Source organism: Lytechinus pictus, unplaced genomic scaffold (assembly GCF_037042905.1).
Source record: "Lytechinus pictus isolate F3 Inbred unplaced genomic scaffold, Lp3.0 scaffold_19, whole genome shotgun sequence".
NCBI classification, from domain to species: Eukaryota; Metazoa; Echinodermata; class Echinoidea; order Temnopleuroida; family Toxopneustidae; genus Lytechinus; species Lytechinus pictus.
In genome coordinates, this window is record NW_026974140.1 from 19,293,436 (window position 1) to 19,312,297 (window position 18,862).

General features: G+C 33.5%; 1 protein-coding gene and 1 non-coding gene across 2 annotated transcripts; both read right to left on the minus strand.

The window, feature by feature from the left end:
* Window positions 1–12,931, minus strand: LOC129260193 (medium-chain acyl-CoA ligase ACSF2, mitochondrial-like). Its single transcript, XM_054898220.2, has 13 exons — window positions 12,669–12,931; window positions 11,770–11,983; window positions 10,904–11,086; window positions 10,263–10,384; window positions 9,634–9,805; window positions 8,877–8,975; window positions 7,874–8,013; window positions 7,215–7,386; window positions 6,743–6,850; window positions 4,788–4,939; window positions 4,469–4,610; window positions 3,890–4,000; window positions 1–3,117 (listed from the first exon to the last, which is right to left on the minus strand). The coding sequence occupies exons 1-13, from the start codon at window positions 12,770–12,772 to the stop codon at window positions 2,983–2,985; spliced, it is 1,854 nt and encodes a 617-aa protein (XP_054754195.2). The 5' UTR covers window positions 12,773–12,931; the 3' UTR covers window positions 1–2,982.
* TRNAW-CCA (transfer RNA tryptophan (anticodon CCA)) lies at window positions 5,365–5,436 on the minus strand. The gene has a single exon. It is a non-coding gene; the product is annotated as a tRNA-Trp (tRNA).
* Window positions 12,932–18,862: the final 5,931 nt, after the last annotated feature.

The following is an 18,862-nucleotide window of genomic DNA, read 5'->3' on the forward strand; positions in this document are numbered from 1 at the left end:
CTTGTCAAAATGAAAAGAAAATACCATTTAATTGTCAATAATAGAATATATTTATTTTCACAAGAATCTAGTTATTTCTAATTATATCTATGGAAAGGGTACTCAAGGATTGAGTAAAATCTCACAAACAAAACACTGAAAAAAATCATTAAATTTTGTCAAGGAATATTAAAGTTTTGACATTTCAATGAAACAGTTCAAGGTATGTTCTCCTGAATAGGCATTCATATCCCACTTATTCTTTTTTTATTTCATAGTATAACATCACATTTATTCCTTTTTTTTCTCGAAGGATGTAAGATTGATGTAAAAAAATGGAAAGAAAGAAACAAACAAAGAGAGGGGAAAGAAGGAAGGAATTAAGAAAGGAAGGAGAGAGAAGGGGAAAATACACTCAGAAAAAAATAATGGTGCGAATTAGTACCTTTCTGTCCCGTATTTGCAATCCTCGAGAAAGAGTGTTCCCCTAAAAAAGGTTTGATTTGATTTGATTTGATTTACCCAACTACAAAATTACAACATAATCATACATGATAAATAACATTGGATGGATCGCCCTACTCAGCTGAGAAATTACAGCACAAAGGTTCTATACATACTCAAGAACTTTGAAAGGTTTTAAAAGATCCTAAAAGTTTCCAAAGTGGCTGTTCAAGGAAATACACAACCTTTTATGGAGAACCTTTAAAGGTTCCAATTACGGGGCAAGCTTTGAACCCTCTAACCCTTCCTTCTAAGAGTGTTAAGACAAAATTGAAGGAGTGTATAGGATATAGGAGAAAGAGAGAATTGTTAGGACTTTTTTTAACAATATTGTTTTCAGTGTTTTCGTTCAAATATAATTGGGAAGAGATTTTTTTTTTTTTTCTGGCAAATAATGAAAGCATCCAGTGTGGCCCTTATGGCAGTTATCTTTAGCCTTATACGGGTTTGGTCATCCATTTCATACCCTCACTTTCGTCAAATAAATTAAGAAATCGAGTGATCAATAACGTGCTTCGAATGTCAATAATTTATTCCGTTTATCCGATAAAAACAACAGACAAAATGTAAAATATATTCCTTTATTCTGATTATCAATGCATTTTGAATAGTCATCGAATTAAGGACAATATAGTTTATTCAATATCAGATCCAGTTGGTTTGACATTCAAGAATTTGAGTAACTAAACCACATTAACCCTTAAAGGACTGGGCTATTTGAGATGTATTGAGGACTGGGGGGCATGATCCCCACCCCCCTTCTGATCTCAGCCGCCAATAGCGCGATCGCGCCGAAATTTGTCACGCATATTCTTTGCCACATTAACTAGAAGCCAGTATTAAAAAAATCTGAAAATAAATATTTTTTATTCATTATGAATAACATATGCAAATTTATTAATTCTTGAAAAACATTATTTGCAAATTCAACTCCCAATTTCACTTCAAATCTTCTTCCTGTTTTTTTTTCCAGATGTCATCTTTGTACTCTAATATAAAGGTTTTCTTAAAGAAAAATTGCGAAAGCCATTTTTTCCCTTATGCATTTCGTTGTTTTTAGAATTTCTTATGTATTTCTCTGTTTTTTTATCTTTTGTTTTTCATTGTTTTTAATAGAAATTATTACAGACCATTTAACAACTAAATTAAACCCTAAATTAATATTGAGCAGACCAATTAGAATGAAAAATTACACCCTTTTATGAATTTCATCTCCCATAGACTTTGTACACAAAGTATAAAAATTAGCCATTTTCGGCATGACATTGTCTCGTAAAAAGTCACGTGGCGTCGCGATGCTACACCCGTATGCATGGTCGTTGCGCGAGACTTCAAAGAAAGAAGGCCCGTATTCTGAAGTCAGAATTAACTTAGACTACGGTCTAACTCTGTGCTAAAATTATAGGGAGCCAAAAATTTCAAAATTATGTTTATATTGTATATTTCCTATGTTTACTATTTTGTTTCTTTTTGATTTCATAATGAAGAAAAATACTTCAGTTATCATTCCGAGACAATTATGAACAATTTGGGTGTCATATGAGTTAATAAATTGAAAATGTACTGATAGTGATTTGTGTTCCAATTGGCGCTCCATAGTTAAACCCCAACTTTAAACCAGGGTTTATTTAAAACCGAGTTCAGAATACGGGCCATAAAATTTTGCGGCGCTATCTTTTTGTGTTTCGGAAATATTGCGCGAAGCGTCGAGGGGGGGGGGGGGCATCATGGCCCCAGACCTTTTAGGGTTTTAGGGAGTTCCTACATTTCTAAATGAAAGATATATCTTTGAGCCAGGGGTGAGTTAATTTTTCTTCATAACAAATAACAGTCTGTTGATTAAACTCAATAGGTTATGCTCATTATCAATTAAGACTTGGTTTGGATTTTAAAACTTTCCTTCGATGAAAAATATTGCCTCGAACATTTTCATTTCATTGAAGTGTTGTTAATAAACTTTTCAGTCACCCTTATCATAAACCAACTCTTATTTCGATTGTTTCCACCAAAGCTACTGATTACCTTGAATAAACATTGTCACAAATGTTATTTTTTATACACAAATATAACCCCTATTCACCTCTGATTAATGGACCCAAGGGCAGCAACAGTGTATTTTGAAATGGGAGAGGTCGTATCTGAATAAAACGTTATATTTTGTGCATTTTTTTTCTTCTACCCCCTATTTCAATATCACATGGGTGGGTTAGACGCCCCTTTGTAAAGAATTGAACATGGAAATAAATTTATGCAGAGAAGATCCCCTTTCCTGTTATTATCTGAGCTTTTTACTTCACCATTTCAATGTCCCGGGTTGTATAATTAGTGCCTATTTCAATTCTTTTATTTATTTACTGATATATTTTCAGCTCCTTGTCTTTGCCGATTCATATTTGTGTCAACACCATTCCTTGATAGTGCCGTTTATTGAAAATGAATTGCAAAACTTATCCAGTCTTATGGTAGATAACAACCACGTATATAAGCTTTACGTTTTCTTCAGTCTCTTTTCTCCTCTAGGTTGAGTTTTTGTTTCATTTCTTCTTTGAGCTGAAACTTTTTTACCTTTCCAGATGTGGTCTGTGGAAACGTCTTCACAAACTCAACATATCGTGGAACCATGTAATGAGATAGCTGAACAAACAAAATAAGAAAGAGAGGGGATTATCTTGATAGGCATGACTTATAATTAAACATCGACATAATATTTATTTATTTATTTCAAAATATTTATTCAGGATAAAAACATGTATCAGCACAATGGCTGTTTTACATCATGGTCCTGAAGGACAAAATATAATCAGTAAAATAAATTCAATATTCATGAGATTAATATACTAGCAACAAAGCGAATATAAGATACAAACAATCAATATAGCAAAACTTAAGAGTACGACAAAAAGAAGGTTTAAATCAAGAGAAATGTGACAAGTCGAGTTTGGAAGTACAAACAATAGAAACATTAGATGAGAAATAGAAACGACGGAGGATTGAGTAATAGTCGACTCCAGGGATGGAGCGAAAATAGAGGGGATGGGGGTCAGAAAGAAATGAAACAATTAAGAAATGCAAGAGTAATGAGAAGAGGAATATTAAGAAGGAGAACATTGAAACAAAATGATACACTATATTCATGTTCACCTACGTATTCATTCTCGTATATATTTTATTTTCATTGAATGTATTCTGTAATATGTACTGTAAAAACACCTGGTTGACAATTTTCTTCTCGATGGCTTTACACTCTCTCCGACGGACGTAAAATAAAGATAGATGCATCTAAGATTTTTTAATCCTGTATCTACTGGACCAAGGCTTTGGAATTTCTAAACGAACACGTTCTCGCATGCTCTTATGCTTATAAATGAACTAAACGAAGATGAAATCTAAGATTCATAGACATTACCTTCCCTCGGCAAAACTCTTGAATTTCTTCTTTTGTGCAGGATTCTCCTGCCTTCAGCTTTACGCATGCGCAGAGTTCCTCAATCATTCTCTCGTCAGGTACACCAACGACCTACATACACAATTAGGTTAAAAGAATAAGCAATAACCATATTTACTTCAAAGAAAATACTAGATAAAACTACAACCTAATACTACTGCAAGGCAACACACACACAATTTCTCTAGAAAAGACAATACCCATGATGCCAGGTAGACTTTAAACTTTTATAAAAGGTAATATCAGGTTCTTTTGATGAAGAGTGGCACGTTTAAGTATGCTGATATTCATATCTGGAAAAACACAGTGTGTTCACGTGTGGAACGCAATGTGAAATCACCTTCACATTGTTAAATTTGAGCATTTTAACAATCACATATTCACATAGTCGACAATGTGAACACGATGTGAACAGTCACAGTGTCGAGGTGTTCACATCTTCACACTGTTGAATTTAAGCACTTTAACGGCGTGTAAATATGTTCACATATGTGAACACACTGTGTGACACTTAACTGTAGGGATAGTTGTCATGGTTACCTGAACATTTTCTATTTTAGGATGGGTATGAAGACATTGTTCAATCTGGATAGTTGATATATTTTCTGCTCCTCTGATTACAACATCTTTGATTCGACCTACAATACTGATGTAACCATTAGAATCCATTTTGGCTAAATCTCTGATTGACAAATGACAAGGAAAAAAAAGAAAAAAGTTATGAGAGATTGGAAAAATCTAGAAAAATGAATTGGCAAATCTATAAATGTACAAATCTATGTATGAAGCTTAGATCGACTCCATCGATATGGTATGACGCGTACACCTATTTCATATTTTCTAAACGAACGTTTCTTACCCTGTATGAAGCCATCTTTTATCATCTAATGTTTCTTTTGTTTTCTCTTCATCACCCCAGTAACCAACCATCACCCAAGGAGCCCGGATGCAAAGTTCACCTTCCTCTCCTACAGCGACTACATCACCAGTTGACGGATTCGATATTTTCATCTGAAAAATAGCATCAATGATAATGTTGATGATGAGGACGACGATGACGGTGATCATTAGATGACGGTGGTGGTAGACGAGGGTAGTGGTGGGGATGCCTTGTTGATGACGATGATGATTATGATGATGATGATGGTGATTCACAGAATTTGTATATTAATCATTTACTTAAAACCGTGGGTGTCGGTCCGGGGGGGGGGGAATATCCCTCAATATTTCAGGTGGGGGATGGCCTGTGTTATAACCCACCCAAAATAATCTAAGCATCATAATATTTTATTACAACGAATATGATACTACTACTACTACTAATAATAGTAGTAGTAGTAGTAGTAGGAAGAAGACGAAGAAGAAGAAGAAGACCGGAAGAAGAAGGAAAAGAAGAAGAAATAATAAAGGATCTAGTTTTAAAAAAAAACTACGATTGATCCCGACGTGATTTGAACACGCAACCTTCTGATCTGGAGTCAGACGCGCTACCGTTGCGCCACGGAATCAAGACAAACTCTTCATTATCTACATCAAACTTTGGCATGATGCAATATTTGTCATTCTTTCACAAGTGATTTTGTACAATACACCGGTACCAATAGTCCAATACAATGTCTGAGTGATTTTTTTTTGGATAATCTTTTATCGTTTTAAAACTGTTATTTCCCATAGAACAATAATTCATAATCTTGTTTTAATCCTTCTACCAAAATATGTCTGTCTGATAAGATCATTGAAGAGTGTCGGTCTTTGAAAATCGTAATTATGTTTTAAAGACCATTGAGAATGGGAAAAGAAAAACAACAAAAATGAAGGATGAGGCAGGAGAAGAAAGCAGCAGAAGAAGAAGATATTGATATTAATAGTAATACCCATTGTAATTATTATAATAAAGATAGTAATAATAATGATGATGATGGCAATCGTAGTTACGCATTATGACAATTGATATGGTTTTGTCATAAATTTCATTCTTTTCACAAACTGTTACAAGCAGATGGATGGAGAAAGATAAAATTACAGGATGAAATATCATAACATTTTCTTGTTTAGGTTTTTAATACATGGTATTATCTTTTTGAAATTTTGTCCCTCGATCGCCGCAACCAAGCGCATGGTGTGCCTTGTTCATTTTACCACCCTTTTGAATATCACTTGATATTTGGTAGTTTGCTTTATTCAGGTTCATCATGCAAATAAGTGGAGAACGTATGTAAAACAAAAGTGAGAATTGAAAATTAAGAGTGTATAATTGTATATCACCATGAAAACCGTAAAGAGTCCTCAAAATTGATAATTTTCAGGTATTTTTTTAAATTCAGCTCGCTCTTCGCGCTCACAATATTGATCTAGCCCTTACCTAGCCTTGTTGTAGAAATACAGCTATCATACAGATGTGGGGTTTTGGGGAATGGACCCAAAAAAAAATTACGATCAAGAAAAAAAGGAATAAAATAAAATAAGTGAAATATGATAACATATTTTAAAATATCATGTCAAAATTTTGCTCGATCGCTCACAGCTTTTTATAAATTTTGCCCTTTACGCCATGTCTACCCCTTTTTTTATAGACTAGTAAAGCAACTGCTCCCTTTAAACTGAAATTAATAAAAACAGATCGACACCCATGCTTAAAACCAATTAAAGTGTAGAAGCCCACAACAAATTTAACATTTGGATGTCTAGCGGAACACTTTTCAACGAATTCTTGGAAGATCAGACAATCTATAAAGTGACTACCCTGACAAGGTAATAAAAAAAAATCCCTCAAAATATTACAATGTGTAAAATTAATCTAAAGACTATGAATACCTCACTCCATGGCATGGGTCTTCCAACAGTGGAGTAACGAACTTCTTCCGGGTCACTATTAAGGGTCGAGCATGTGGCTCCTGTAGACTCAGTCATTCCATAAACCAACTGACCAAAAAAATATATATATTAATAATGAATAGATGCTGTTCTCAAAATGTTAAATGACGGCCCACAATTACCATTGTAGAGTATGCTTTTCATCCAGAAATCAACATTCAAAACTCGTGGAATAAATAAAAATATGTATACACTTCAATGGAAAAGTGTTTAGACTGATCCTAATTACGTTTGCTCAGATTATAATGACTAAATCAAGCTACAATTTAAAAGTGGGAGAATATAATATATAGTGCATTTGCGTGTCCCATTCAGGAAAAATATGAAAGTTTTTAAAACCATTCTTTCTTGAATAATCACCGTTATATATATATTGTCTACTGTCTCCCACACGAAAGAAAATAAATCTTACAAGTAATTCGTTGATAGAGGGTACTTCTTCAGCTACTCGTCTAATAATCTCAATTGGTATATGACTACCACCAGTATACACAGTCTTCCAACTACTAAGGTCAAAGGTCACAAAGTCTGGATGATGTAACATGTCAATCAGCATGGTAGGAGGGCCGAAGAAATGTGAACATCTTTCAAAAGAAACAAGATTATGGATATGTATATATTTGTATTTTCCGTCACAATACGATAATTTAAAATTGAAATTTCATTTGCAACAAATGCACCGATAATGTTCCGTATTATTGTTAACCCACTTAACAATGCGCGTCCCTTGAATATTTTTTGTTTGTTTCTGGTTAAGTTTTAGTAAAATATGTACAAAAGTAATGAGGGAGTTAAGATCCCAGAAGATGTCTCATGAAGTTTACTGTTAAAACTGAAAATAGTGGGGGCATCGCGTCGCTTGCTCAGTGACATAGTTCAACTTTTCGTAAAAATGATCGATGGGGGATTTCCAAAAATTTAGCGGTGATCCGCCGTTTCTGAAGTCACCGTAATATTTCATCATTGGTTCATGAGTTTTTTTTTTATTGAAAGCTCATGATATTATTCTGAAAATGCCTATTCATCGTATGGAGTCAGCTTTTTTAATAAGCCTAGCCATAATCTACTTACTTCTCATCTTGAATAGCACGTAGTATATCTCCACTATTATAACCAGCTGATGGATATACCGTGGTCATACCCCTCATCATTCCGAAGAGCGATGTCGACATACCAAGGGTATGAAACAAGGGAGCAGGCAAACAATTGACCTGTTAAAAGTATTCATAAAAAACATGCCAACAAAATATGGTACGATCAAAACTAGAAGTATTATACCTCTATTGCCTAAACATATCCAGAGAGGTAATTTAGAACTCCACTGAAATATTCATTTCCTTACTGTTGTAGAAAACCTCTAGTAGTAGAAGTAGTAATAGTAGTAGTAGTAGTAATAGTAGTAGTAGTAGTAGTAGTAGTAGTAGTGTAGTAGTAGTAGTAGTAGTAGTAGTAGTAGTAGTAGTAGTAGTAGTAGTAGTAGCAGTAATAGTAGTAGTAGTAGTAGTAGTATAGTAGTAGTAGTAGTAGTAGTAGTAGTAGTAGTAGTAGTAGTAGTAGTAGTAGTAGTAGTAGTAGTAGTATAGAGGACTGCTGTTGTTATCATTATAGGCTTGTGCAATACATATTGTTTAGTTTTCCTTCTAAACTCATGATTTAGACACGAACTTTCAATATTTCGTATGATACCCATTTCATAAGTCAATGCCATATATGAATTATTGACAAAGTCCGAAAAAGTACAACTTATTCCCAGTGAATACACTTTTATTTCTCATTAATAATTGTTACAAAAAGTACTACTTTCAATTGTGCATGCATGTAACTATTTCATTTACTATTTATTTCTCGAATCAAATGTTTAATTGTATTATTTATTTTATCTTGTACATACATTGTAACCATTGCAATTCAGTCTTTGTACTGCGAGAATGGATATTTTCAATAAAATCCTTCAATCAAGCTTTCTATTATATTTATGATCATTATTTGTATTCTCCCTCATGTTATTATCATCATCATCATCATCAACATCATCGCCACAATCATTATAATAATGATCATCATATCTTCCTACCTGTTCACATTTCACCGAATGAACGAATGATTGAATGCTGAGATTACTAATCAGATTGTAATGAGTCAAACAGGTGGCTTTAGGCATCCCTGTAGTACCCTTTAAAATTAAAGAAGAATTAGTATTTTATAAACAATCATGAAAGTAACGATCTATTAAGAGTATCATTCCTTTACGAGATGCTACAACATTTATTTGTGAAATTAAAGCAGAGACAGAACAATGGAGAAATTGACTAAATGAGGAAAGAGACGCTCAACAAAATTATGATGTCATATAAAATAAATATCATATATGATGGAAAAGGAACAAACTGCATAGATGACAAGATGGACAGTCATAAGAACAACGAGATAATGGTGCTTTTAAGTTTAATAAGCATGGTAACTTTATCAAGCGTTATGAAATATTGATCTTCCTCTTTTAAAATTGCTTTTAAGACATGGAGTTGTTAGTTCACTGTGTACTCGGTATAGGGATGTTATTCGGCTGTCATTTTTGAGAACGTGTTATCAATACCAACCAAAATTTTGACAAAAGTTTTGTGAATTGGACAATCATAAAAATACGACAGACAGTTTTAAACTCTGTAGTAACGGCTAGTTCGTAGAACGGAATCTCTCGCCAGCACATCCTGGTTTATACCTTTCATAATCTGAGATTTGTTTAAAGTATTTTAAAGAGTAGTATAAGTCGCTTACTACATTGTTACATCGTAATTACCCCCCCCCCCCCGAAATAAAACTCATTGTTTTACCGAAGTGAACTGGATATTGATGACGTCATCAGATTGGAGACTTTTCCTACAGCGATCAATGCTGTCATAATGCTCAGTTCGTCCCATATTCATGACGTCATTAATAGCATAAGCCCCTGGCAAACTCACACTCTCGCTGTCAAAGATGATTACAGACTCGAGATCAGGGAGGCTAGTAGAAATATCAATTTAACAGGTGATTTTGTAAATTAGGTATATGATGACACTTTTGATTAAAAAAAAATTAGCATTAACATCAATTTCATGAATATTCATATATTCGTTTTCACAATTTTTAGCCATGATAAGAAAAATTAGTGAACGAACTTTTTAAAAGTTTGAATTCATCTCGACCCCCCCCCCAAAAAAAAAATGTGAACGAATTAGATATCGAAAGAGTAAATTACCCATTGCAAGCATGTACCTCCTTCCATCTCCAATAGAATCAATAACATTTCACACCGTCACCTCATGTTTTGATTTGATATATTCATAATACACAAAATAATTTACTGTTGAATTGAAAAAAAAAAATCCAACACTCAACGATTACCATGGTTTCATCCAGCTACCATGTTATTTACTGTCAGATAAGAGCAACTATTTACTTGCAGATTAAGCTAATTTACCTTTTGCTTTTGATTTTACCAGCTCCAATCATGGATGTCATCTCTGGGCAGAGGTTTGTTACCATCTTATAATAATGTTGGGTCTTAAAATTCTCAGGCGCGATCAGAACCTTAACGCCAACCTGTACAAATGATATTGAGAATATTATACCCTTTGATGGAAAGATTTTTATACGAAGTATGGGCAATATAATAAACCAAGTAAAAATAAACAAAGTAAAACAATGACTTTTTCATTTTCTACTTATCTGTTTTTATTTCTGTGTTCAAAATGATAAAATTCATAATATAAAAATAAATTTACAAAGATGTTCCAAAATATAAACAATAGAGTCATGATATATAATGAATTAAAAATGACGATGTGAATATAAACTTTTCTCTTATAAAAAAATAAAAACAAGTAATCAATGAATCCAGGAGACCACCATCGTGAGCGGTTCGGCTTGAAATTGATGACGGTCTCATAAAAATGCCCTTCAGTCACATGGGGCAAAATCGATATCTTGAAAATTCAATTTGAAGGAGTTTATTCTATCCATTAAGATCGGTAATCATAGAAAAATTATATATGTACATATTTTAATTAAACGACAAATAATTAGAAAGCATATCATGAAAGTGATAAAGGATTTAATAACCTTTTTGAGCGTGTATTCAATCTCAGTGATCTGATAAGCTGGGTTTAAATTAACAAGGATTGCACCAATCCTAGCTGTAGCATACTGAGTTAAGATCCATTCTAAGGTGTTTGGACTCCAGATACCAACTCTATCACCTTTTACTACTCCAAGAGAGACTAGACCAGCAGCTAAACTATCAACCTGAAATAAAAGAATAAACATGATTTTCAGACGATGGGGGCAGTATGAAGTGACTAAATCTACCTACATGAAATGACATCCATATTGACACCACTCGGGAAGAAAATTCAAAATCATATCAAGAAAAATGTATATATGTTTAAAAAAAATAAAAAAACCACCCCAAATAATCCTGTTTGGTCTCCGGGTGCGATATAACTCGACATCTGTTGTGGTATCAGGAATTACCAAGAAGGGGGGGGGGGGGTCAACAACAAAAATATGACATTAAAAAAAAAAACAAGTCTCTGTATGCCAATATTTCTCTGTAAGCATATATGTTACGTATATTGTCTTTGATCGATAGACATGAAAAAAAAAGTTATCAAAATAAAAAAGTAAGAGCCATACACACATACCAATCCTACATGACCACCCATCTCAACCAAAAGGTAAACACGATGAAAGTATTATGAACATATTGCAAATAATGACAAAAGCAAACATTCTTCTCGATCCTTATCCCAAATTTCGATCCCGCCCATGCCCCTTTCCTAAACTTCGGTGTGAAAGCCCCTTTAAGTCAGCCGATATGCATCTGCCAAGAGGTATACGGTTGCAATAATGATCATGTAAACTGAAATTGAAACTTTATTTACCACAATCTTCAGTTTCAATTTCAATTTCAATTATTATATTTTCACCTTGTCTCTGATTTGTTGAAATGTTTGCCTCTGTCCATTCTCTGAGAAGACGACACAATCATTATCAGGATACTTCTCAGTACTCTCATCAACAAACTCACCAATAGTCTTTATAGGAGGAACAGGTGAATTGGGAATGACGTCATGACCATGGATGTAACTCAAGGTGTATTTGGTCCTTACTGACGAGTAGTCATGGTAACACGGAACAGTCCTTAACATAAATAAAATCATGGTATACTCTTTTAAATATTATTTTGGGTCATATGAAGAACTCTTACGTCCCTTTGGTCTAAGTAAAATGTTGAAGAACATTTTTAAGAGAAAGAGGGACCGAATCAACCAAGGTCACTACAGTATAGGGCGTGTCATTCTTGTTGTTCTGTAAACTTCAAAAACGGCACTTGAAGCTAAATATTCATCCTAACATGCCTAAGGAAAACGTCGACGACTCAGAATTAAGGTCTTTAAGCAGTCCCTTTCGATCTCCCCCGACCTATACAGATACATGTAATGTGAATAGTGACACCCCCCGGGGGGGGGGGGGGGGGTCAAAGGGGGGGGGGTCAAAGTCCCATTGAAAAACAAGTAAACAATGAACCAACATTGTACTTTTCTGCATAAATTTGACCTCCAAGCGGACCAAAGTGATTCCCTGCAAAGTTTGGTGAACATGACTAAAATGTAGTGGACTTCACTTTGATAATTGTGGAACTTCTTAAAACCACTAAAGTTTTTAATGATAATAAACCATCAATATCCGCCCCTGTACCTGTCTTACATGCACATGATATTCTTCGAGAATTGAACAAAAGGCCGGCTATACGTCACAACTACTTATCTAATTAACTCCTTAACTATATGCTTAGTCTATAAGGATAATCACTGAAAAGACTTACTCGATGACAGGTAGGTTGAAGGTACTGGATCTGACGAGCAATCGAGAAAACTTGCTTCTTAAACCAGACATTAAATACCTCGGTAGAATACAAGAAACATTCATTTTGACATCAGCAGTAACGTTTCTCTTCTCTAGTTCATGTTGGCAGCAATATGAAATACTATTTTAATATGTATTCAAACTGGACGTCTGTTTCTACTTCAACGTGCACCCTGCGAAAGATTTACCAATCGGTGGGATTTGTGTCAACAAATTTGATATACCTAAAATCGAACTTTGCACCGTGCTCATTTTAAGGACACTCATTGTCCAATCCAGATGATGTTCCCAGACAGTTTACTCAGGAGAACTCCCACTTCGCTGGTTTACAGAGTTGACAAGGGAGTATATATAAACTCCTCAAAAAAAGTTTGGAAATCCGACTTTGATCGATAATCCCTCCTCGGTTTTAGTAGATATCAATGTGTAATTAATAGCAATGAATAGAGCATTTAGTTGTCTTTAAAAATTAATGATACCCTACATTATGTGATTATGGTTCACATTGAGATGCAGTGCCTTGAAATGTGGGGCAAGGTCAAAATTCAAAAGTTGCAAAATGACACAATATTCATGATATTGAAAGTCACTGTTCTTTTTTCCTTGGTGATGAGTGAGTTTCTCAGCGTTTTTTTTTTGATCGATAATTCATCATCGGTTTTAGTATATATCAATGTGTAATTAATATAAATGAATAGATCATTTAGTTTTCTTTAAAATGATACCCTACATGATATGATTATCGTTCACATGGGGGTGCAGTGCCTTGAAATATGGGGCAAGGTCAAAATTCAAAAGTTGCAAAATGACACAATATTGAAAGTCACTGTTCTTTTTTCAGTGGTGATGAGTGAGTTTCTCAGCGGTTTCTTTTAATTGTTTTCATGCACCTTAACATCAACATTAACATGGAATCAAACACACCTCTGCACAAGCAAACACATAACAAACAAACATGCATGGGTATTTCAAACCACGACTCAAACCATGTTATCTCACAGAACCATCACTACAGAAGCAGGGGCTTGATTTGAATGGATTTTCATCTCTATTGACACAGACAAAAGAATCATGTTCTGTATTGACCCTTCATGACTATTTCTGCTCGTTTTGCAGCTTTTCAATTCAGACCTCATCTAACACTTTTGATTCTTTCTCTTCGTGATGGCATGATTATAACAAGCATGGTATAATTTTAAAGAGAATTAAATGATCTTTTGAATATCAAATATGCATTGTGTAAAATTGGGAGTTGGGAGAAATTAATGGCCAAACTCGGATTTCCAAACTTTTTTTTGCTCGTTTTGCAGCTTTTCAATTCAGACCTCATCCAACACTTTTGAATCTTGCTCTTTTCGTCATGGCATGATCATAACAAGCATGATATCATTTTAAAGAGAATTAAATGATCTTTTGAATGATGTCAAATATGCATTGTGTAAAATTGGGAATTGGGAGAAATTAATGGCTAAACTCAGATTTCCAAACTTTTTTGAGGGGTTTATATATATATATGGTTCAGGGGCATTACTGAGGTGGAGAGGGTGGGTGACGAAGAATGAATCGTGTTCAACTAGAAGGCGAATGAGGCAGAAAATATAGTGAGAGTGGGGTTAGTGATGGCATACAAAAAGCAACTATTTTTTTTTTTTTTGGGGGGGGGAGGGGTATGAATAATAATAGGAATGGCGATGATTAAAAATGAACTAATAAGTTTGATTTGTCGCATTACCATAATGCTTCACATATTTTCATACATACAAGTCTTTTCAGATCAGAAGAAAATGTAAATCATTAATAACATGTAATGTCCATTAAAAAATACCTTACAGGCACACTCAAATAAAAAGTCGTCTCCCATTTCAGAGCATATACAGGGTCTTTCTAAAAAAAATTAACCGAAGCTACATGAATATCAAGAAATCATAGTTTATTCTTGCTATTTCTATTCTACAATACAGAATAACTCATCTAATTTAATTTGACACATCACCATCACGACTAATATCACGAATCACCACTGTCACAGATCACAGAGTTATGGTCCTTGGAATTTGAAGAGTGCGAATCTCACTTTTTTCAAAGTTTTCTGAAAGCATCTTTATCTGTAAGCTTTGGGTTGCATCGTGTTCTTTTTTTCATTAAGTTTAATGAAATGCTATACCCCTCTGTTGACTTTTTGTGAATGACTATTATTTATATAACCACTGTGGAGCTTCAATCTCTAGTGAGCACATCATTCATCCCTACCTTTTGCACAAATACCTTCGACGCATATATACCCCCGCTAATAATTCTTGCACTGTTCTTCTAACCATTGCGGGAACAATATGAAAAACATCAATCTTATGCCCAATATGTGCCTGCAATTCACGAAAGATGTGCTCAACATTGCATTCACTCGCGAAAAAGTTTGCAGAAGAAATAACATTTCAGTGAAACTTGCTGGGAGAAACTATGATGAAACCAAAATCTTACAAGAGTTCGTTTCGTATAATTAAACCCCAACACTTGGATAAAGTAGGTTTTGTAATCCTTCGCCTTCGAAAGACCTAATTACAATTTTGATGCAAGTTGTCAAATTTAAATTGATGACTTACTCAGTAATGAAGAATAAAACATGTATTCTTGGTATAGTTGACCTTTTAACTTTGGTTATCTTTTTTTAAACACCCTGTAGAGCCTTTATATTGACATTACATGTTATTAAATGATTTACATTTCTTCTGGAGTAATGTTATAATGTTAGTTTATGTAAAGTGCATAGTGAGTGCCTTAGGATATGCTCTTGCGCATTACAGCTGCCTTTATTATTATGATTATTATTATCATAATTATAATCATCATAATTATTACTATCATCATCATTAGTATCATTATTAGAATATGTTAAATTGTCATGATGGAAACTAACAGGGCTCAAAAGTCAATTAAATTCAAAGTTTCGATGTAAGTTACCATAATAGCGAGTAACAATAATCACACGTCTCTATGAAACAGGCCACAAGGCTCTGTTACAAGAAAGAAGCGATCAATCACAAACTTTGCGATGCCCAATCAAAATCAATATATCATACAAATTTCAGTCATAAGACTGACCAATAACCAACCAGCACTGTTTGAAATTCTCAGCTGATTGTATTGCCAGATCCAAATATGTATGTAAGGATAGCTAAAGCCTAAACCCTATTAACTAAGAGAATTATGTTTCATCATTAATCAATTTTCCACTACTTTCCAGAGGAAATTCCAGGTCTTCTTTTTTACTCTTTACTTCTGAAAAAAAAAGTATTTTTGAATTTGCTGACTTCCAGAGACTTCTAACTCCTCTCTGAGTTATGATAAGGATAGTTCAATCCAACTCTCTTATCTAAGATCAAGCACCTGTTTTGTAAAACATGTTGTAACAACAAATTTGTAATAACAGTTTAAAGCTAGTAAAATCATTTGATTAGCTGATAGTAAACTTGTTTATAGAAATTGTGTTTACTAAACAGGACCCAAAACAAAAATAGGACAACAAAATCAAATGAAACCATTTACATATTCATTAGCAATTTATTACAGAACATTTTTTTTTCTTCACAGAACACAGATTTGACACTGATTCGTTGACAAGTTAGACAACATTACATATCATTTGAAAGCATTGAGACTTATGTACAGATCATTCAGAAGACAATTTGAACATTGATGACAGCATTGCTCTGCTAGCAATGAACAAGACTTTCTGACACACACTATATGCGGATTCTAAAAGCAAGATGAATGTTGTTTTCCAGGCAGATGTACTCATCTACAAACATGAAAAATATTTAAAACTTAAAATTGCAGAGTTCAAAGATACATGTTCCGATATCTATAGCACTGGTACAAGTACCATAGCCATAGTCCCACACATAGTATCTTTAGTCTGTTGCTCTATGTATTTGTCTCATTAACACAAACTATCTGTGAAGCGATACATTTCTTTCATTTTACAAAAAAGAAGATTACATTAGGATATACCTAGAGGGGTAAGTACATTCAAATAATGTTATGTTATAAGATAGTAACATTATATTTATTTTCCTGTCACTGCACATCTCAAATTAATAAAATATAAAATAAGTATTACAACGTATAAAGTTAAATGTAAAATAGAGGTATAGGTTAAGCTTTAGTTTAGCCATGGTCCTATTAGGTCCATGTTTATTGTACTCATATAAATTTCTTAAAAATATGAATTACTAATACAAATTTGAATCATATATGATTTAAATAATAGTATTATTCATAATAAATAAATAATTCCATGCCACATTGTATATATGGAATATGCATTTAAGATTACTGAGAAAAAAAATGCAACCACATCCACAAGTGGTCATGGATTTTGGAAATTAAAAGTCAATCCAAGTGCAAACTTGGATACTATTCAGGTTAAAACTGAATATCAAAGATGACTAATGCTTCAATGATGATCACATACTAACGAGGAGTGTTTTAATCTTGTAAATAATTGCATGCATGTTGGGGTTATTGCCAGTATTGTTAAAAATGGAAACTGAATACATGTATTGCACTTTAAGAACTCAAATGTAAAGTGTTCAGAAAAAATCCTATTAAATTACTGTGATTCTTCACTCAGGGGAGTAACCAAGATTTACCAAGGGGGGGGGGGGGGACTTCAGCTTTAGATGACACATCTTACTATGGGTGTGTGTTACAAATACAAAGAGGTTGTTATCAATTGAATTCAATCTCAAATTTAAATTTATGTCAAATGCATAGTTAAAAGAAATTGATTTTACCCAATGCTGGCATTTTATTAGATTCATGAGGGTGAAATCATGAATAAAATCTAAAATTAATGAACCCTTTCTAATATTGATTTTATTTCTCATTCTTCCCATCTCATAAGATATAAGAAACGTCTAATTTTCAATAAAATATAAAGTTGTGAGTTCACTACATATTTTGTAAAAATGTAGAAACAAATATGCAAAATATAAAACAAGATAACTTATATATAACAGACTTTGTATAAATATTAGTAAAGAATCAATGTTATTTGATCAATATATATACATACCACATGTATTCATCAATTTTATGAATAAATGTCATATCATTATTAGTCTTACCAGCTGCCAATGCAAGGTAGAACATTATGGGGGAGGGGGGGGGGGCATATGAGGTAAATTGTAATATTATAATTATACACTGTATGTGGTAGGAGGGATGGGGGTCACGACTGAACAAAATTGCATAATATTCCCATAGTCCCACCGCATCTTGTTTAACTATCATGCCTATGTATTGGCATCTCTGTTAATGCCAGACACATTAAACTTGTGCTTTAGTTGCTTGTTTCCTTTAGTCAAAGTAATGTAGTATAGGATTGGACATTTCACTTTAGAACCTAACAAACCTTTTAATTGATATTCTGATAACTGTGACATAAGACTAAACTGGTTGATTTCTCTAGCCCAGAGAATGACATATAAGTAAGCTCATGGAGAATATATTAATGCATAGTGAAGCATAACAAAAAAGAAAATGGAATTTAATTTGCACACTTAAAAGATGGGGAGAATTTCAAGAAAAGTTTTCTAAGTAAATTTCACTTACAGATGTTACAAGCTACTGAAATCCTTGCATCTGATTGGCTGACAGCAAATTTGTCAATGAAAATCATTGGCAAGATGATTCATGAAACACTACCAACAATACAGATCTTGTGGATATCTCAAACATCAAATATTGTGCTAATCAATGCTTAATGTGATTGGTTGATTTTTGGTGAGATAGCAGGCAAGACTGAAGATTCAAATTAAATAGTGATATCATTAATAAGTAGGATATAATAAATACTTCATGGATAAATAATATTCTGTACAGTCATTAGGTAAGCATTTTTTTTTCTCAAAAAGTTGCATGTTTCTTGATAAGCCTCTGTTTACTATACAAAGAATGACAATAATGTGATCTTCTTTACAAAACTAAATTCAATAAGTTCATAATTTTCAAACATAAAACACAATCATAAATGAACACTAAATTAGGATAGTAATACAGGTATAATATCACCCCTTAATTGGTTTCTAATCAACATGTATTGGGTTTACAACCCTTTAATCAATGCTGTATTCTAGTAAAATGTTGCCAGGC